Here is a 22453-nt window from a genome sequence, read left to right as displayed (position 1 = left end):
TACACGTGATAAAATTGCAAATAAAATATATTTACACACATACACACAAATGAGAGCGCATAAAACTGGTGACATCTGCAGGAGAGCTGTAGCTTAGGCCAATGTCAGTTTCCTGGTTTTGATACTGTACCGTAGTTCTATAAAATGTTACCGCTGTGGGAAACTGGCTATAGGGTACCCGGGTCTTCTCTCTACTGTTTCTGCAACTTCCTTATGAATCTATAATGATTTCGAAATAGAAAGTTTTTTTTTTTAAATGAACATAACCTAAATGCCCAACAATAGGGAAATTGGATTTTTAATGCAATATGATTATGTGATAGAATAATCAACAGCACAATAATAAAAATACGGAGCACATAGCTATGAGGTCAGGTATTCACTAAGCACTTCATCTGCACTGTTCCATTTCATTCTAGCAGCAACGTGTGGAGCAGATATTATTGTAATCTTCATTGCACAGATAAGAAAGCTGAGGCTTAAAGAAGCTGAAGAGCTTCCTGAGTAAGTGGTAGAAAGTGGCCCACCTGAGACTTGAATCCCAGCCTGCCTGGCCCAGTCTAGTGTCTCACTGCCCTTCGGAAGGGGTGGCCAGGGCTACTTTTCTAGACACAGAAAGATGTTCACAACATACCATTGAGTGAAAATACGGGTCTCAAAACAATGTATAGGTATGATCCTGTCTGTTCAGAAAAAAATAAACTATATAAATCTGGCAGATATAGGTGTACTAAAAAGTCTGGAAGGATCTACACTGGCATTTTAGTGGTGGAGGCTGGAGTTGTAAGTGCTTGTTATCTTCTTACTGCTTGTCTTTTTAAAAAATGTGGTATATTTGTCATTTTTTTAAAGGGGTAAATGGGTTTAAAAGTTTTAAATGGGAGGGCAGCGGGGTGCCTGGGTGGCTTAGTCGGTAAAGTGGCAGACTCCTGGTTTCGGCTCAGGTCATGATTTCGGGATCATGAGATCAAGCCCTGCGTCGGGCTCCAAGTTGGGCGTGGAGCCTGCTTAAAACTTTCCCTCTCCCTCTGCCGCTCCCGTCCTTAAAAATTGTTTTTTTAAAATGGGAGGGCAATGCTTGAAGTGAGAGGAAGGAAGATACTGGCTCTGCTGCTTTATTCTCCTGGCCCCGTGTTTTTCTCCCATGACATTATTGATTCTTTCAGCTCCCGTTTCCCTTACACCCCACAAACTTAAAACATGTTGGTTATAAGGAAACCGTTTCATGTTTTTTACAAATCCCCACCTTGATCAAACTCGTGTTCTAGTTGCTGTCAGAACTTTGTCAGTGTTTGCATTGTTGTTGTAGGATGAGTCTGTAAGAGGGGAAGGATTACCTGCCCCGCCCAAAGCTCTTCACGCAGGCCTTTGTGGTGTTCTCTAGTATTAAAGGATCAGTTGCAATCAGGGCATTGCATTTTAGGCTTTATGGGAGGAAATCCCTAAAAAAGAGCATAACTTTTTAATAACACAAGCTGTCGGGGCACCTGGGCCCAGTCAGTTAAGCATCTGACTCTTGGTTTCGGCTCGGAGTCTGCTGGAGATTCTCTCTCCCTCTGCCCCTCCCGCTCGTGCTCTCTCTTGCTCAAATAAATAAATAGATCTTTAAAAAAAAAACAAACAAAAACCCACGAACTGTCTTTTTACAAATGAGAAGATAACACATCCCTGCAGCAGGGCTGTCCTGAATTTTATCACTGAAGAAGCTGCTCCCTCAGTAGAGGGAGAGAGGTTCCCCTGCGGAGTCAGGCCACGGATACCATCCTCCTGGACCGTCTGAAATGGGCTGCGGCCAGCTGTTTTGCCTTTCAGGCTTTGTTACACCCAGCTGGCTGCAGAGACTGCCACATGTCTAGACGAGGTCTCGATTTGTGCTCCGAGAAAGGTCCAGGTGCACTTATTCAACAACAACAGCTTTTGCCCTGTGGGCTTAGAGCCCCGAATTCCACAGGGAGCCTAACCGGCTGTGTTTCACTGCTGTGGATTTCAAGTACACTCTCGCAGACGGAAGGATCTCTGGTTCCCACAGGCTGTGACTCAGAGGCCTCGTGGAATGGAGACACGTCCCAGGTTTGTCCTCAGTCCCGCGAGCTTGCGCGCTTTCTCACTTCCATACAGTCAAACTCAAAGCATCTTGACCTTTCCTTTCTTCCCGTGCGGGTCTGACCTGGTCACGGACAGTTTGTATGGTACTTTCTTGACTGTATGACTAATCTATCGACTGTGATTCCACGGCAGGTAAACTAAATGTAGGAATTCCACTGATGTTGTAGCATAGTCTGTGTTACCTGCTTTTTCTTTAATCTGTTAAATGCATCTCAATGCTCTCTGTTTTGTAGAAGATTAGATCAAAGGGTGGACAACCAATATATACCCATCATAGGTGAAAAAGTCCTTCTGACATATTATAAATGGAATTTGATTTTTATGACATATCATTGAAATAATTTTCATTGGTTCATGTGTCTGGCTTTGAGCATATGTTGACACACATATAAGTAAGCAGAGAACAAAATGCACTAAAACTTAAAAGCCATTAAGGAATTTACGTTGCATATATTAACTTTTACATTTCTCCAAATATATTTCATGGAACACTTTGCCCATAAGATGCTTTTAAAAACAAAAGAATTCCATGGTTAAAAATGTTTGGAAAACACTGCTGACTATGGTCCCCTTTGAACTTACACAAGAATAGTAAATATTAAAGGCCCTGAGAAGTCCTGCAGCAGAGGAGTCTGTTAGCTTTGTTTAAGTCAGTGATTTTCAATGTATTTGGAAAATTTTCCCTCACTTCCCCAGTAGCTGTTGACATCGAGGAACGAAAGTTCTTGAGAAACAGAATGCAGGAAACACAGTATATAATAAGCCTTTATGGAGCTAACCCTCTATACCATCTGAGTCAGAAGATAGGCATTCATTCTAAGCCACTCTGTTATGACTGGCTGTGGAATTTTGATCTCACCAGTTAACTTCTCTGGGCCTCAGCTGCCCCATCTGTTCAATGTCCTAAAGTAGTTCTCCTGACTTCTGGATCTCAAATTCTGTAACTATTTTCTATGATTGGTTATTTTGTTCTGAATAGAATTCGTGCTGTTGCTTACTTTTACAAGAACGTTTTATGAGACAGTGTTCTAGTCTTAGCTGACATAGAAATGACTGAATATGGTGAGCAGTTGTAGTTTATGAAAGCAAGGATTAGGGTATAGGACCAGGGTCCTCTGGAAGTGGGGCATTTATGTTCTACTTTGGAAAGAAAACAAAGTTAGGTTTAATGATACTTTCCTAAAGGTATTTTCAGAGAGGGAAAGCCTCATTGACAAATGAAAAGATTAAAAGTAGAACAAAATTAAACTGTATTCCATTATTTAGTATTCTTTTGTTTTTGATTCTTTTCCAGTGTTGAGTCTTAGTTGTTGAAGGATCATTTTCTGAACTGTTTTGAGTTTCTGGAAGCATTGGATAAAAAGCCAAGCATGTCACGGTGCCATCATTTTCATAGATTAAAAGCTAGAAGATATACAGAATTTAAAGAAAAACCAGATCATTTATCAAGCATAATTTAGAATTCAGCATAAGAATAGGCTGAGCACTTGCATTTATGTAAATTATCTGGAAATAAGTAGGACCATTTAATCAAATTACCTAATGTATCTAAGTGAAAGAACCATTTGGATAGAGTATCAGAAAGTATTTTAAAACCATGGATATCTTGTGAGGTTTGAAAATTAGAGGAAGCAGATTACAGAAGATCACGCCACCCGAGATATTTTAGGTATGTTATCATTTCAAAGAAAATTCACCAAAATATGCTTTTCATTAAAAAGAAAGAAAGGGATGCCTGGATGGCTCAGTCGATTAAGCATCTGTCTTCAGCTCAAGTCATGATCCCAGGGTCCTGGGATTGAGCCCCGCTTTGGGCTTCTTGCTCAGCGGGCAACCTGCTTCTCCCTCGGCCTGCCGCTCCCCTGCTTGTGCTCTCTCTCTCTCTCTTTCTCTGACAAATAAATAAAATCTTAAAAAAAAAAAAAAAAGAGGGAAAGAAAAATAACGAGTCCTACAGTGGGTTCGGGCACTATACGATAGTATGTTTTCTCACTGTTTCCTTAAAGCACTCACTAGATACAGGCATTATCCACACATACAGTTGTGGAAACCGAGGATTTGTCCAAAATCTAAATGAAAGCCAAGTGGTAGAAATAGGATTTTGGTTCTCATTTGCCTTATTACAAAATGTCTTTTCCTTCTACCAGACTGCCTCTGTAGAAGTGATGTCTATGGTATTCATAACTGTCTTCCGCCAGACCTTACTCTTTTGTGATGCCGAGAAACTGCTAGAGAAGGAGCGCATTAAACAGTAGAGCTGGGGTAGATTAAGCACCAAACGTGCTAACTGTTCTCTCACCATCCAACTCAATAGAAGAATACCGCAGAAGCCTGTGGAAACGGGAAAGGGAGTAGTGGTCCAAGAGTCAGTTGTATGAGGCGTATGGCATTCCATTCTGCCAGAACTCAGCCTGCATCCTGCTGTGTTAGTACAGTGGGAGGGTCTGAGAAATGGCTAAGGACAGTCTGGGAAAGACGAGTAAACGGAGATGCCATGATTGCCTTTCCATATTTGAACACTGCACGAACGGAGAGTGAGTTCTGTTTGCCAGTGAGGAGACACTGAGGGAAATTTCCACTTGGGAACGGGAGGTCTTCCTTCCCTGCAGCAGAGTCTAGGGGCAGAGTGGACTGCTTTAGGAGACAGCAAATGCTCTGAGAAACATGGTCCAAAAACCACAGGCAAGGAAGTTTAGTGGTAGAGAGGAGTTGGTCATTCTGCATGGTGGGTGGCGAGGTGATCTTTGGAGTTCTTTGTAGCTCTGAGCATTGAAGACTTTCTTTGTGGTTTTATTTGTTTTCAGATATCCATAGATGTGATACATTCACTTGGATCTTTCTATTTTTTTAAGTTTTTTTTCTTTTTCCCTAGCATCAGGTTAGAAATTAGTAAGAAAACATTCTGTCACGGAGAATATTCCTCACCTCTGGGTGAGGATCCTGTGTCTTTAACAGTTAATATAAATATAGTCTCCCACGAGCAGCCCCTAACAATCGTTCTGTGTGTGCTGGATCACTAGGCCACTGTGAATGACTATTTTAATGTCCTCTGAGTGGGCCTCACCAGTCATTTAAGAAATCTAGTGCATGGCAATCCTTTGTCAGGTGGTTTAGGAAGCGCTTTACACATGAAAATTAAATATAGTGACTATATGAGTTTCTTTCTGCTTATTTTATGCCCACCACAGTTTATGTCAGTTCTCTATTTTGAACCAAGGAATGTATATTCTGGCAATTTTAAATGGACTCTTCCCATCAGGTTGAAGGCCTTGCTTTACTGCAGGCTGTCTGAAGGCCAGAGGAATTGATCTGGTCAGATGGCAGCCAGCTGAGCACCACATTTACTTAATCTAAAGCAATAAACATAACAGTGAAAGAAAATTTTTTTTTCTTTTGTAACAATGTAAAGTGACAGATGTTCACTAGACTTATTGTGGTGATCATTTTGCAGTGGATACAGATACCAAATCATTACGGTAGACACCAAAAGTCATATAAGGTTAATGTCAATTATACCTCCATTTAAAAAAGACAAAAAAATGAATTGTAATAGCAAATTAAGGAAACTTATACCAAAAGACAAAAAAAACCCAAAAAAACAAAACACACCCAAAAAACCCATGGCAGTGAAGAGGTATTCCCCCCGGGACCCACTGAGATGGGTATCCGACTGAGTGTGTGTTTTGGGGGGGGGAGGTGCCTACCTAATAGGACGTAAAATGTTAATTGTGGGGCTTGTTGCCCCCCAGCTGAGGCTGTTCTTCCACTTTTGAACAGATTCTGGTCAGTCCGTCACTCATAGACCCTGTACCCTGAATGCAGTTATTGACAAGTGCTGTTCTGGCAAGAGACCAAAGTACTCTCCTGAAACTGGTGCCCGTATTTCAAGTCCCCACCACTTTCACCCTCGTGTGTTGCTTTTATCACCATCACTTACTATTTATTATATGCTATCCATGGGGTTAAGTGCTATCCCTGCATTATCGTCTTTAATCCCCGTCACCATCTTATATAGTAAACGCTATCATGACTGCCAATTTACAAACGAGGAAAGGGGAGTTCAGGTACAGCATGTGTTTGTCAGGGTCATGCAGTGACTGAGTGATAGAGCTGGGAAGAATCCAGGGCTGGTTCGGAGTCCACACTATTGGTCACTCAGTTGTGCTGCCCTTTATTTTGCTCGATGGAATTGTTTAAATCAAGAGCTAAGTGTGTTCCGTAGATATTGTTAGAAAAATTTTAGTACCTATTTGCCTTTAGTACCTATTGACCCCGTCTTCTGTTGACAGAAGGGAAGAAATGAATTGTACTTAATAAACTAAGGAAACTGTGCGTGTGTGTGTGTGTTGTTTAAACAAATTGCTTATTTGTATGATGACTTTACGAAGATGGTCTAAATCCATCACGGAACACCACGACCTCAGACAAGTTCAGCAACAACTTATGGCGAGGTGCAGTTGTCCTTGTGACTTTGGAAATGAGGGAAGTGAGTCAGTAATGCGTATTCCATCTCTGCGATACTAAATCGGCCAATCTTGAATGACAGTGCCTCCAAAAATGCGACCTTGTGGAATTCAGTAATATGCCAGGCCATCCGAGAAGAAGTATGTCTCTGCCTCTTCCTTCTTCCTACCTTTCTAAAACAAAATGTAATAAAGGAGACTGGAAAGATAATGTTCAAACGTGATATCCATGATCAGGAAGTTAGATGGCATTTCCGCATTCCTAGGTGATAACTCATACAAATGTGATCCAAATTTGATGATTTTTTTGCTGTATGTGTTAGCGGGCTTTAAAAACTTTAGTTCTGGCATCTGAATGCCTAGCAGTGCTAAGCTGTCATGTACCTCAGAGCTCACTAAAGTGAACAGAGTAGCCGAATGCCAAGTTTAGAGCTTGGGGATTCTGGATCAAGCAGCTGCAAGACTAAGAAGAGTGTAGGCAACACCCTAAAATAATTTCAAATTTACAGAGAAGTTGCAAGAATAATACGAAGAACTGCCATATATCCTTTACCCAAATTCATCATTTTTAATATCTTGCCACATATATCTTATGTCTTTCTCCACATACACTATATGTGTGCACACGCATATGTGTTTATTTTTCTGAACCGTGTGAGAGTAGGGATCATACATCGTGTCTTTTTTTTTATGCCTTTATACTGTAGTATCTATTTCCTAAGAATAGGGATAGTCTGTTACTTAACCACAGTGTAGTTATGAAATTCAAGAAATTTAACATTGAAGCATGGCTTTCATCTCTCCTGTTTTCCATGTTCAGATGTTGTCAGTGGTTCCAATAATGTCCTTCAACAGCACTTTTCCCCTTCAGTCCAGGATCGAGCCCATGATCACGTTTTAATTGTCATATCTCTTCAGTTTCTTGCAGCTGGGAACAGTTCCTCAGCCTTTCTTTTTCTTTGATGAAATTGATGCTTTCAAAGGATACAGGTCAATTTTTAAATAGAAGATGTTCCTCACTTTGCAGTGATCTATCCCTGGCTGGTGTACAACACAAACGAAGGTGTATCTTTTTCAGGATATTACACCCGGAGGCACACAAAGTCCATCTGAGCCTCACTGGTGATTAATTTTGGTCACCTGGTTAAGGTGCTATCTAGTTTCTTGGTTTCGAGTTTCATGACTCCCCAGCAACCAATGAGCTTTGTTTTCAAGCAGTTTCAGTCTTTGGGGATACAAACAAAACTAAATGTTGATCATTGAGAAATTAGAAGTATCTTTTCAAGTGTCAAAATATCTTGATAAGTCATAAATTCCTAGAATTGTATAGTGGATAGGACGTTTAGAATTGAAAATTGTGTATGCTAGGGGGCGCCTGGGTGGCTCGGTTGTTAAGCATCTGCCTTCGGCTCAGGTCATGATCCCAGGGTCCTGGGATCGGGCCCTGCATCGGGGCTCCCTGCTCCACGGGAAGCCTGCTGCTCCCTCTCCCACTCCCCCTGCTTGTGTTCCCTCTCTCGCTGTGTCTCTCTCTGTCAAATAAATAAATAAAATCTTAAAAAAAAGAAAAGAAAGAAAAAAGTGTATGCTGTTAGACTTTGTAATAGACTTTATTTTTCAGAGTAGTTTTAGGTTTATAGAAAAATGGAGCAGAAAGTACAGAGTTCCATATAACCCTCCCCCACCCCCACACACACAACCTCCTCCACTGTCATTTGTTATAATCAGTGAACCTACAACAAAGCATCATTATCATCCAGAGTCCATAGTTTAAACAGTTAGGGTTCACTCTTGGTGTTGCACCTTCCAGATGTGTTTTTTTAGAAGTCAATTTAGAGTGTCCATTTGCTGTACTCTTCAGTTCACTATTCAGGGCTGTTACTTTTCTAAATTCCTTTATAAGAAATACGTGTCTCTGTATCTTGTGTTTAATTATGCCTCTTCCTTTACTCCTTTTTATAATGATTATATCTTTCTAGTTTACTTCACTTTAAGGTCAGCTTTTAATACCATATCAACAGAGAGAGAGAAGCTGAAGCAGCTGATGGAACAGGATGTCTCCTCCTCCCCCTCTGCCCAGGTCATCGGCCTGAAACACGCCCTGTCATCTGTAAGTTGCATGTCTGTGTTGCAGAAATGCCTGACCACCTGGCTGTGCTCATGAATTTTTTTAAATTTTCCGACTCCATGGTTGTGTTGAAAATTCATGACAAAACCCAACAAATTATCCAAATTCTATTTTAACCTTGTATCAGATCTGCTAATTCTGAACAGCAAAATTGAGCCTGCCTCCAGTCTTAGTAGCTCGTATTTCATGGAGTATTAGATACTTTAAGTTTGGTTTCCTTCCATTTATCTTGATTTTTCTGTTTGTGTAAAGCATTTATTGTGAGTTTGTGTGGGTCTTCCAGATATTTGTTTCTCATTACAAAATCCGAGGTTTGGAGGTTCCTGTACTGAAGACTTCTCGAGCTTAGATTGACTTTGCAAGTGACAGGTAGCAGAAAGCAACTTTAAATTCACTCTTATCTTCTCTGCTGCCCAGCAGTGCTCCTGCTTACCACTCTTTCAAAGTTATTTGGAAGTGATTTGATTTGGTAATATAAAATATTTAGCTGCCTTTTCCTGCATGGGCACAGAGAGGTGAGTCATAAGGAATGTCAGATAATCATTGTGTTTTCATCACAACAGAAACATCAGGGTCCAGCCTCAAGTCAGCCCTTCTGTTATTCGCTCTCTCTCTACGTTTTCCCCGTGATTCCAGTTGGGCTCCATTCAGGCGCAGTGTCCTAGGACTCTACCTTGAACGGCTGGTGTTGTCTGGTTGCTCACTCTGTATCTATCGAAAAGCTGACGGGTTTTAAAAATAACATACTTATGATGTCATTTGTATTTATTTTACTTATTTGTATATTGCTTTTATTTTTATTTTATTATGTTATTTCATTATGCCCCTAGTCTTTGCTTGTCCTTTCGAATCCCTATTGCAAAGAGAGAGTGTGCGCACATGGGAAATTACCAGCTGAAGCAATACCGAACTTTTTGTTTAGGGTTAGGTTGGGGAGATGAATTTTAAGATCTTGTTTTCAGGAGCTCATTCAGGCTTTGAGAGAACTAGAAAATATCCGTTCATCTTTTCGATTCCTCATGTTACTGAGAAAAGTAGAGTAATGATTTCGGTGTGACCGTAATGGGAAACACATTACCAGTAGTACATATTTGTTGTTGAAGAATACTTAGGAATATTTACTCAGTTGGCGTTCCAAGTATGTTATCTTTGAAAGAAATAAAAAATAATGTGGCCTTACTCCACGTAGAGGGTCTTAATGTCATTCACCCTGAGGAGCTCTGGGTTTTCTAAGGTCAGAGAGAGAAACACCCCTTTTGGATTGCAGTGGACAGCCAGCTGCACACTGGGAGCTATTTGGGTTTGAGAGAAGAGAGGTGTGGTTTTGTTCTGTTGTGTTTGGTTTTTAAGTGTATTTTTTAGTGCTACAGAGCATTTCTTTGTTCCCAGTAGGTTGACTCTTCAGAAGGTACCTCTGATGGGCTTCCCCGGCCCCTCTCCAAGTGGTCAGGAGTCTCCCGCCCTCCTCCCTTGGGAGGTCTGGCCTCATCTTCTTAGTCGGCTTGTCTGGTAGAGGACGTGGTATCCTAGGCCAGAGCTGTTAGCCTTCTAAGGAATTTACTCTCTCCCATGTTCAGGATTTTGGAAACTTAAGATATAACAAAATGATCCTTTCTTTCCTCTTTTTGGCTTGGATTCTGGATTAGATTCGAGGCTTGTTTTTTAAAAATAACATTTTTAGTGTCCTCCCAGGGCTATCAGAATGCATATGTTTGTGCTGTATCTGCAGCCTTGGCATTCTTGTTTCTTCTGCCTGTGGCTTACAGAGGAAAGAGAAGCTGCTAAAATAACACATTTTTCAGGCCATACTAAGAGTCTAGCCACTGGTATAGATTCTAGCCACTGACGCTAAGGTGCCAGCAAAATGTTGGTCAGAAAAAAGTGAGTACCCCATAGAGATTGCTACATGTGCTTGTGTGTATTAAGAACATTTACTCAGTGTTTCCTAAATGATCCTCAAGAATTTCCAAATAACCCATTCCATTCCTGGGTATTAAAAAATAAAACCAACATCCTGTTTGAGATCCAGGCAGTAGATCAGACAGTGCCACATCCTTCTATGATCTCAGCAGGTAGACCCTGTGGGCACTAATGGATGGGAAAGGCTCTGAGCTTCTTGGAAGAGAGCCTGAAAGACAGACAGATCTGTGTGCAAGCACCTGGAGAGCTGACTGTGGGACAATCAGGCACACTTGTCCTTTTCCAAAGACAGATCATTTGGAAACATCTTCCTCTACCTTCAAGCTAGTTCCTTCCCATTTGGGAGGTGGGGATAGGGAATCTGACCTGCCCAGGGAGGGGTTTACATGTGTCCGGTTCCGTCTCAGCATTCCCAGGGCCCTAGTCCTTAGCCTTTATCCAGGTAAGTGAAAGTATGTATGTCGTTGTTGTTTTCAATTAAATGTCTTAGTCATGAAGGATGAATAAAACAATCATCACCTATATTGGGAAATAATAAAATTAATCCTCCACAAAATCCTAATTCCAGGCACACTTCCTAAGATCCAGTTCAACTGGTATGAAAATTAAATAACGTTAAAAGATGTCCGATCATAAGGGGTGGGAGAAACATCCTCTTTAAAGATGAGAGAAGCATGGGATCATAGGGAGGGAGCTGGGGAGAGAGGCCATGAAACCATAGCCTAGTAAGAGCTGAAGGTGTTGGTGATTTCCTTCGCCACTGAAAGGAAAGCCTCGCCAGCCCATTCTTCCATCCCCAGAAGTGAGACCAGAGAAGGGACATCACTTCCAGACTTCGGTGTCTTTGATCTCCATGGCATCTCAGAACCGCGTCCTGTCGGATAACATTCAAGAAAAAAGTCCAGGAAGTGCCCTCCTCAGGGCTCCATCGCCCTGGGCCCACTGCTGTGCTTTTCTGATACATCCATTTATTAACAGAGCCCCACTATTTTTAACATGTTCCAGGCCCTAGCACAAAACACAGACCTTAAAGAACGTTTACGCAGAATCCATGCTGAGTCTCTGCTCCTCGATTCCCCCGCTGCTGCCAAGTCGGGTGACAGTCTGGCAGAGGTGGGTAAGGCTTCTCGTCTGGGAATGTTTCCACGACCGCCACCCCCTCACCTGACACCCTCTGTCCAGTCCCTCTGCCCCTGTTTCCCCCTCGGGAGTGGGGAGTGGTGCTCACAAGTCTGCCCGCCCCCCCCCCCCCCCCCCCAGCTGCTTCAGGGTCTGAGCTGCCTGCCAGCCCCGCAAAGCTTTCCTGAGTATGTGCTAACTGCATTGGTAAACTGCTCCCCCTCTGCAGAAGTCTTCTTCCCTTTGTATTTCTTTACCCCCTTTCCTCCTGAGTATCACCTTTTCACTAGTTATTACTAGAGTGGGAATGCAGAGAGACAAACATTTTCTCCTGTTACTTCTGAAGAGGCCTCATTTTCTCTGCCTGTGGTATCCCAAGTTGCCCCCTCTGTGACATCCCCTTCCCCCTTTCTTTGTGACTGGTACCTTCTTCTCCTGTGATTTTTTTTTTTCTTTTAAAAAGCACAGCTGTACCCTGTGAAGGAAAAAATACCGTAATACAATTGAAGTGTCTTGGTCAACTAATAATATGTTAAAATGTCTTTTCTCAAAACTCAGGATGTTTATACAAAATGTTCCTTGCGTGTGTTTAAGAGAAACTGCAGAAAAGATACAAGTGGATTACTCAGAAAATAAGTAGAAAAGAATAATAAAGAATAATAAGGCTTAAAACCTGTTTTTAGCTATCATATGCCTCAGATATTTATTTAAATGCTCTCATATCTATGAGATATGAGATAATTCATATGCCTCAGCATTTTTTAAATGCTCTCAGTCTAATAAGTTCGTTAATGAAAATATTATAGCATTTAAAATAAAAAGAGGAAGGTACTATACAAGGCGTGTGTGTGTGTGTGTGTGTGTGTTTGTGTGTGTGAATTTTTAAAAGGAGTTCCTAATGTTGAAGCTGAATCCCTCTTCCTCCTTTTCCTGTCCCCAAAGAAAACAACCCCCCCACAATACTTCACTCCGTGGGAAGCCGCGTGTTCAGGCAAAGGGGAGGCTAGCAGCTGAAATCGGTCAGCACCCGGGGGGAGGCCTGGGCATCTGCAGCCACGGGGACCACGGGCTCGGCCACCCGCCAAGGGACCCTGTTCTCTGAGGAGGGACCTGCACTGTCTCTGCAGAGGCTCCCAGGCTGCTGTTACTTCTGAGACATGTCAGAAGTTGAGCGTGACATTTCTCCACACACTCACTCCCCACCAAGAGATCTTTTCAGTCATTTTAGCCCAGACCTAAACTGAATCATCTTTAAAGCTGAGCACCTGAACATTACCGGGGTGACCTTCATTTTAGGCCCGGGCAAGGAAGTGTGCGAGGTTGCTGGAGCAGGGCGCAGTCACTCCGTGCCATCACTCAGTGTTGTTGGCTGCCAGACGCCATGGTGTTGTGTGGGGTTTCTTGTCTCTTATGAGGCAGTGCTTACCTTCTAAATAGCACTGCCACCTGATTATATCTATCTATTTAAGCAAGCTGACCCCTCATTTATGGTTCTGTGTATTGATGCTTAGTGAGTACTTGGGACTTGGGATAGTACTTGGGACTATTTGCATTTTGGAAAGGAAACCAGAATCACAAGTGTTTACAATGTATGCTTTTATTTTTTTTAAAGATTTTATTTATTTATTTGACAGAGAGAGAGATCACAAGTAGGCAGAGTGGCAGGCAGTGGGAGCGGGAGAAGCAGACTCCCCGCTGAGCAGGGAGCCTGATCAGGGCGGGGCTCTATCCCAGGACCCCTGGATCATGACCCGAGCTGAAGGCAGACACTTAACTGACTGAGCCCCCCAGGCGCCCTACAATGCATGTTTTTAAACCGATCTCACAAGGAATGTGCCTGAAGGCTCAAATGTCCTTGAGGAGGAGCAGTAGTGTCCCACACGTTCACACTTTCCAAAACAACCTTCTGGAGTCCTGCTGATGGAGTGTTCTCCTTGCTGTTTCCTCTTTCAGTGATTTTCTGTTCTCCTTGTCTTATCCTGCTTTTCACTGAGTGACTCAGGCTCCCTTTCCCAGAAAGGGAAAAGCCATTCTTGTCTTCAGGAAACCAAAGAGTGAGTGGAAGTGGCCGCCCCAGAGCCTAAAATTTCCCGTTTATTTTTCTTAGGTGACACCCCAGGCGTTCTGTCAGGGAATGACAGTCCCCACAGTGGGGTCAGCCCAGGGCGCTCTGTTTTCTGTGTTTCTGTTTCGTCCCTTACCCCTGGGTTGTGCAGATTACCCATCTTTGGCATCGAGCCTGGCTCCTAGATTCTAAAATCCCCCCTCTCCTATCAGAAATTACTCTCACATTCTATTAAGTTCTCCTGCTTTGTGTTTCTGAATGTGAACATTTAATATTATCAGCTTATTAGTTCTTATATTATTTTAGGTTCCGAATGAAAGACTAGGTGACCTTGGGTGATAACATTCTACTAAACCTACGGTCCACTTAAGAGACTGATAAGGTGGGGCACGGTGGCTCCGATGGTTAAGCCAGCTCTGCCTTCAGCTCAGGTCATGATCGAGTCCCGCATCGGGCTCCCTGCTAGGCGGGGAGCCTGCTTCTCCCTCTGCCTCTGCCTCTCTCTCTCTCTCTCTCTCTCTCTCTCTCTCTCTCTGACTCTCATGAATAAATAAATAAAACATTAAAAAAAGAGAGACTGATGAGGCAAGAACTTTTAAAGCAATGTCTGAAAGAGAAGAATGGAACTTTTTTAATTGCCTCTCTGATTGCTGTTATATTCCATATGCTGTTGAGTGCATTAACTCACAAAATCCTAGCCACAGTTTTTTGAGGTAGGTGATGGTAGTTTCCTTTTAGAGACAAGGAAACCAGAGAGGTTAAGTAGCTTCCCCCAGGGCACACAGCTAGTAAGAGTCCTAGCTGGGATTTCAGTCCACATCTGGCGAGTTGGAAGTGTTTTCTCAATAGCATCATTGCTATATATGGAGGAATGTGCCAGGCCAGAAAATACGACAGAGCGAAGCTCCAGTAGTGAAAATATGCTGGGGATGGTGTGAGAATGGACGGAATCACTATCTCAGGCATAAACACCATTTCGTATGAAAGAGACAAATATATGATAGAAGAGACTCAAAAACCAATGGGGAAGAGATGGATTTTTCAATACATTCGGTTGGCACAGCTCAAAAGCAATTTGGAAAGCAGTTTAAATCTTTCCATTGCACACTAAAATGAATCGCTAGTGAATTAGAGTTAAATATAAAAACTAAAATTGACATAGATTGATTTAAGTATTTACCAAATGGCCAGAGTAGGGAGGACTTCCTAAACTCGGAAACAATAGAAAAATTACAAAAGAAATGTTGACTAGATCTGACGGGAGTTTTTAGGAAAAAAATGGTGTGTGTGAAAAAAACGAGACAAATAATAAACGAAAAATATTTTCAATGAAAATGATAGATAATGCGAGATAGATGATAATGTCTTTAATATGCAAGTAATTAATAGGTAGTAACAAACAACTGAAGATCTCAACAAATGAATGAGAAAAGGGACCCAATTCACCAGAAAAACCCAAATACACATTTTTTTTTTTAAACTTTGGACATTGTAATACTTAAAAATTCACAAGAAGGTGCAAAGAAATGCAGAGAGTTCCCATGCACCCTGACCTAGTCTCCCCCAATGTTAACATCTCTACAGCTAGTTTTTTAAAAAGAAAAAACTGTTGACCCAATTCTTAACAAAGAAATGCAAATTAAAACAATTAGATTTACAAAATTTTTCTAAATTAGAGTATTTAATGCCCTTAAAGATATAAGGAAAACAGGGGCGCCTGGGTGGCTCAGTCGGTTGAGCGACTGCCTTCGGCTCAGGTCATGATCCTGGAGTCCCGGGATCGAGTCCCACATCGGGCTCCCTGCTCAGCGGGGAGTCTGCTTCTCCCTCTGACCCTCTCCCCTCTTGTGCTCTCTATCTCTATCTCATTCTCTCTCTCAAATAAATAAATAAAATCTTTAAAAAAAAAAAAGATATAAGGAAAACAGAGGTTCTCTTATTTGTTAATTAGGTAATATATATATTACTATAAACATTTTTAATAATTCTACTTCTGGGAACTGATTCTAAAAAATAATGATAATGTCTCATCATTTACAAAAGACTTTTGCAAACATGTTCACCATCTTTACAAATTTGGAAACACTCTTAATTTCCAATACATAAAACGGTTACTGTGTAACACCCATATATAATAAAGTATTATCTATCAACTAAAGTTAATGTCTCGGAAAACTTAACAGCCTGGGGAAAAGTTCACAATATAATGTTAAATGAATATATCACACTATATAAAGACTATGTACAGTGTGATTCCAGTATTTCAAACTTAAATCTATGTATCTCTATATAACCTATACCCATATACATACATACCATATACATATATATATGTATACACACACACACACACACAAATATTTTAATATTAAAAAATATACCAACAAGTTAATAGGGGCCACATCTGGGTGATGAAGCTTTAAATAATGTGTATTTTATTTACATTTTTCTGTATTGTCTATTTTGAACACATACTACTTTTATCCTCAGGATACATGTTAATTTTTTAAAAAAATGATTGTGGTACAGTGTTTGGGGAAAGTACATATACACACACACACACACATATATGTATATGTATATATATGAGTACATATAATTATTTTAAAGCAGAGCAAGACCATATGTATAAAAAGGATGGGAGAGAAATGTATCAAAATGCTTATAGTGGTTTTAGTGTGATAGGATTATGAGTGTTCCTCTCCTTCCCTTTTCTCTGTTTATCTTTTTTCAATGTAAAAAATAGATAAACAACCATTCAGGCCTTCTAAACTTGTGCGGAAATTGTTGAACTGAACTGACCAAGTTGATATTTAACAAGTGCAGTCCTGTGTGTGTAAGTAGTATGCTGGGGCTTGGGGCTGCTGCAGTACCATTGAGTTTTCAGTGGGTATTAATAGGAAGTGTCTGGAGGGGTGGAGCACCGGAAGGGGCTCGGGCTAGGTGTATAGTTTTCCCTGTTTGTCAGCCGATCCTGATCCACCAGTCTAGAAGGAGGAGGATAGAGCGCAAGAGTGACTAGTAATGAATTAATGAATATAACAAGTAAATAAATCATCAGGGTCTTATATGGCCATGGCACACCAAGACCCAGGAAGATTCTGTTGTTTTCGGTGAGCACTGAAGGAGCTCAGTTATTCCCTATGGTGTATCCTCTTCTGAGGAGACTGGTCTTCCTCTTGAAGGTGACAACTGTGGTACTTGTTTGTACATCCTAAAGTGGTCTCTTTGTCAGGGCAGAGAAGAAGCATGCTTTTCACAGGGCTGTATGGATATTAAAATGGGTAAGACCTTTGAATGACCAGGTATCTTATTTAGGAAAAAGCCAGGAAGAAGGGATGGTCATTTAAATGTGTTCCTGAAGTAAACATTTCATAAAGGGACCACTCTGAAAATCTGCTGCGGCCCTCCTGTTATCGCATCCCCATCTTGGATATACGTTGTTTATGAGACTGAAGAGTGTATCCTGAACTCATGAAAAAACTTCTTGCAAAGACATAACCCGCTTTTACTTTTGTTTCCCAAATTATTCTGGGACTCACTTATCAGATACACAGTGACACAAAAGCGGTTCCCTCATCAGCCCCGTGAGAACCGTGAACTGGAGGGAAGTTCAGGGCAACAGTCTTCTCCTCTCATTTGAAGGAATCGAATCATCTTGTCCTGAATTTGTTCTCACTCCTCAAGGTCTAGTCGGGTGTCACCTCTTCTGGGAAGCCCTCCCTAAACCAGAGCCTGAAGTGGAATCAATCTCACCTTCCTCTTCCCTTCTGTAGTACTCTCTCTTCCACAGTCTTGGTCTCCTGTGCTGGGTGCATCCTCTGTGCCCCTCGTTCAGGCCAGAAACCTTGCCTTACTCATCCTTATATCTCCCCAAGGCCAGCATAGAGCAGTTGTTCAGTTTGTTGAGTTGTATTGAGTTTGCACTTGCAAATTGAATAGAAAGCACATTCCCAAACGAAGTATTTCGGTGTTTCCCAGAGGGGACGTTTAGACTCGGCGAAGCAGGGAAGGGGGGGCCATGGAAGAGGAGAAAACCATGGTGTGCCGCGGCGTTGTTTGTAAGGAGGCTGGCAAAGGGGATTGGGAGCTCCCTTCCCTCTGAGTCACTGTGGTTAGACAGGGACTGACAGAATTTATCTCATTCATCCATGAATAATGAATAATCTGCCACCAGGGGCACTTTTGGGCCAAAACACACGGTGTATGTGTCAAGGGATGCCCCAAAAGCAGCATGTTGGCCTCTGGGAGAGCGTGGGGGCAGAAGAAGCAATGTTGCTCTCAGTCAGCCATGCGAGGACATACACTGAGTGTAATTCCGAGGAAATTTTAGGATGAAAAGAAACGTCCTGCAGTGGCAGAGAATAAGAGGATATGATTCAGAGAGTGTTGGAATTTTCCCCCTCTTAAGTGGAAATGAAGACTGACCTGGACAGTCTGTTTTGGCTTTGAGATTTGTTGCATGTACCCAAACAGTGATGGTACCTATGAAGTGAGGTGCCCATTTGGGGGAGACCTTTGCTTTTCATTTTGTTTTGTGTGAGGTTGCTTCTCCTCAACTTGGGAGCTGACCTCTGCTTTGAGCTGCTTGTTTGCATGCACCTGTGACCTTGTGTATCATGCAATGAAATCAATTGTTTGTTTTGCTTCTCTTGAGACTGTTTCTAATTATATGCAATTCTGTGTTTGTGTTTGTGTTTCAAATAGGAAGACTCCAGAGATGACAGCCGAGCTCTGGTCCATCAGCTTTCCAACGAGAGTAGACTCTCCATCACAGACTCCCTTTCGGAGTTTTTTGATGCACAGGAAGTTCTGTTATCTCCAAGCTCTTCAGAAAATGAGGTTTGAGCACTGTTTTCAGTTAGGTGCCTCAAAATCTCTTTTGTTGCTTTACTCGTTCAGTAAATACCTATCTTTAGAAATGCTTAACTCAATGGCCTCTTTCTACCATTACATTCTGAGGATCTTCTTGTAACTCCTACCCCCCAAAACACGAAAAGATACAAGACCTTAGGGAAAAGGTTGCAAAAGCAGAAGGTGTTGGGTACTTCCTCATTTCTGTCACTTGATTTGTTGTACCTCTTTTCAATTACTTGTTAATCATTTTAACTATTAACTAACCATTTCTACCACAGGGCCAGAAAATAGCATGTTGTTTTTTTTAATCAGTGAATTTACCAATATTAATTTATAACATGCCATTATTATATTATTATAATTCTTATAATACAGCTATTATAATAATTCATTTATAATATATAATAATACTGTTTTATATTGATGCATAAAAATCGTACTTTCCTGAATAAGCAAGTATCATAGTTGGCATTGCTTTGTGAAAATGCGAATTGATAATTTTACCCCTTTAGTGTAGAAGTACTAATCTTATTTAATTTCCATAGTAGATTCTTTTCTTTCACAAATGGTTAAAAGACAAATTATAACTCATTCTGTGCAAACACTAACAAATTCTAAAAATGCAGTCTGAATTAATAAGAATTTCTGTAATAACTATAGTCTTGAGTTTATTTATGTTTTCTTTGGGATAACTAGTCAAGAAAGTATAAAAATTTTAATAACAGGTGTTTATCATGAACACCTTCTAGGCAGACTAGGGTATGGGCCTTTATGGAAACAACCCTATTTCTGTAGGTTTGTAATGGTGGGATTCAAGACGTTTGATGATTTGGATTAAAGGTTTGATGAAAATCTGGTTTGTTTACTCTTACTCTAATGTATGTTTTTTTCCCCATAGATTTCTGAAGATGACTCCTATGTCAGTGACATAAGTGATAACCTTTCCTTAGACAATCTCAGTAATGACTTAGATAATGAGAGACAGACCTTGGGTAAGATGTAAATTATATGATATCTGAAAGCTTGCACCTTCACAGAATACTAACAAGCATATATAGAGTATCTGCTGCAGGCATTGAACTGTAACACATACTATATAAGAGAAGACATCCTCCCTACCCTTGAGGTTTATATAATCTAGGGGGGGAGACAGCACTCACGTGTGAAAAATGTATTCATTCAAATAAATTTGTCTGCTCATGAAAACTTCTATTTTATAAAGTGAATGTATACTAATTATCATATAGATATCAAAAATTAATCCAACAGAGACCCTTGATATGGTTAAATATTCTCTCTGCAAACATTTACAATATAGGTTTTTGACTTTAGGTACCTAGTAGTTTTCATGACTTAGGAATTTTATAGGGATCATGTAATAAAAAAGTCTGGTCTAACTGGTTATTTTTATTTTTTTAAGATTTTAAAGATTTTATTTTTTTAAGATTTTATTTATTTATTTGAGAGAGAGCAAGAGAGAGAGAGAAAGAGACAGAGAGCACAAGCAGAGTGAAGGGCAGAGGGAGAAGCAGGCTCCCCACTGTGGGGCTCGATCCCAGGACTCCAGGATCATGACCTGAGCTGAAGGCAGATGCTTACCTGGCTGAGCCACCCAGGTGCCCCTCTAAGTGGTAATTTAACCTTAGATTCTTCAAGATAACACATTTAAAAGTAACCAAAAAAAAAAAAAAAGTAACTGCTACCTCCTAGAAGGGAGGATGGGGTTTCAAGTCCTTATTACTGGTTGATCCCAAGAGCGAAATGATGCCCAGGAAATGTTAGTTTGAACCGTGGGGTATCCGGAGTGTCTCCCCAAACAGCCCTGATTTAGGAAGTCTGTTTGGGAAGAATTAGCCCATAGGACAGTTCTCTGCATGGATTCTATACCATCAAATACTCCCAAGTCCTATACCATCAAATATTCCCAGTCCTGGTACTCAGTACGTCTTGGGTCTTGAGGTTTGTCTGTGTCACCTATTGGCTACCCAGGGCACTACTTATTTTCATATCTACCCAGAGGAGAGGGACCATGTCAGTGCTTTTTCTATTTTGGTACTTCCCAGGTCAGTAAGTATGTGTGAAATATGAGTTGTTATCTGAATGCCAAAGAGCCCCCTCTCTGAGGACCACAAAAAAGGCAGGTAATTTTACCATTCTCTGGCAGAACATCCTTTCAGCATCAGACCCGCTAAAAGTCTGATGCTTGTTACATTCTATCTTGCTTGAAATGTTTCTGGAGAGATGAACCCTTTGGTGAAAAAGTCTGCAAACCAGTGGTTCAAAGGAGAAAGCCAATAATATAGGAGCTACTTGTTTTTCTAGAAAAACAAGGAGGTGAATTGAAAGAGAAATGAAGAAACATCACATCCCCTTGACAAACGGCACACACACTAAAATGGCACGCCGGCCATGCATGAGGAACTCAGACAAACGCCGAGGTCCTCATTCTCTTTGAGGCCTTAGCGAGGGGCCAAGGGGAATGCAGGGAAAGAGCGTTCGGAGGTCATAGCTGGAAACAGAGGACTTGCCCCAGAACCTAAGACCAGAGCTGTGCTGAGTTGACATCAGCCAGGAAAAACATTGAAGCTAAGGCTGGTTCTCTCTCTCTTATTCCACAGCCGTTTTGCTGGAATGCTGACCAACACATTGTCTTGGCTTGAACAAACACTGGGCCAAACCCAGCTTTCTTTTTCAGCAGTATTTAGAAGTAAAAATAGGTGTCCTCCAGTTTGTCTCTGTTGAAGATGAGACTTCTAAACCTCAGTACTCTACTGAAACGATTGGATGTAGAAATAACGTTTGCGCATTATGACACGCTTTTGCCTACAAAAGGAAATAGGGATTAAATCAAGTTCTTGATAATTAATGATACGAGAATTTTTCTGAGCCCATAGTAAAGACTAGATATGTAGAGTGCTTCCTATTGATTTTTTCCTCCCCAAATCAGGAGGCAAATACTAGGATCTGTCACTATAATGGGTGCTATGGGAGGTTCAGGGCTTAGGAATATAGATTCATGACCAGGTTTCCTTGGTTAACCTCAGCTCTGCCATTTACTGGTACTGTGTTCTAGGGCAAATTACTTAAGAGATGATATATGTAAAGTATATGTAAGAATATATAAGGTAATATGTAAAATTCTTGAAGACCTGCTGCTCCAGAGCAAAAACTAGATAGATACTGGTCATTAATTGATAGTAGTCATCATATACTGTTGTTTCAAAATCTAGATTAGTGTAATCAGAGAAAATATTTTGAGATTACATAGAGAACTGTTTTTAAAAACTACTTTCATTTGCAGCTCTTAGGTTGGGTAAATCAGATTTTTGCTCATGTCAAACAATTAAAATAAATTCAACAATTAATTGGATGCTTGGGTTAACGTTAAGACTGCAGATGTGACCCCAGTTTCATACTTTTCTGTTTATTAAAGCAGCCTCTTTATTCAGAGCGATTGGCTTTACAATGAGTAAATGTTAAATATTTCTTTTCAGTAGATAAATATATGCAAATAAAATGCCCCTTTCTCATATGTTGGTGAGATTTCGTTTGAAAATAGGCTCAGTTGGGATGGGAAAAGAATGTCAGAGCCTGAGCCAATGGAAGTGTCACAAAGGAAAAGACTGGTGGATGTAAATGTTTTATTCATCAATGAACCACATGGACCAAATTTGAAGATAAATGCCAAATAGGGATTTGATTGTAAAATGAATCTGAAAACAAAAACAAAAAATACATCTTAGTATATAAATAGGAAAGCAGACAATTCAGAAAAGAAGTGTTTATGAAAGCATT

The 22453-nt window shown here is 40.9% G+C and overlaps 1 protein-coding gene across 7 annotated transcripts in view; it reads left to right on the top strand.

Annotated features, from left to right (window-relative positions):
• Positions 1-22453, top strand: part of OSBPL3 (oxysterol binding protein like 3) — a 173154-nt gene that overhangs the window by 115607 nt on the left and 35094 nt on the right. For 3 of the 7 annotated variants that reach the window (XM_025873042.2, XM_025873039.2, XM_025873037.2), the window contains 4 exons: positions 8549-8679; positions 11623-11730; positions 18509-18643; positions 19557-19650. In XM_025873042.2, the coding sequence (XP_025728827.1) occupies positions 8549-8679; positions 11623-11730; positions 18509-18643; positions 19557-19650 (468 nt within the window). The remainder of the gene's footprint in view (positions 1-8548; positions 8680-11622; positions 11731-18508; positions 18644-19556; positions 19651-22453) is intronic. The other 4 variants (XM_025873043.2, XM_025873040.2, XM_025873038.2 and 1 more) reach the window with 3 other exon arrangements.

Source organism: Callorhinus ursinus, unplaced genomic scaffold, assembly GCF_003265705.2.
Source record: "Callorhinus ursinus isolate GAN/ISIS: 27379988/994484 unplaced genomic scaffold, GSC_fseal_2.0 scaffold12, whole genome shotgun sequence".
Classification (NCBI taxonomy): Eukaryota; Metazoa; Chordata; class Mammalia; order Carnivora; family Otariidae; genus Callorhinus; species Callorhinus ursinus.
The sequence above is the reverse complement of the archived record's forward strand: the minus strand, read 5'-3'. Positions and strand labels throughout refer to the sequence as shown.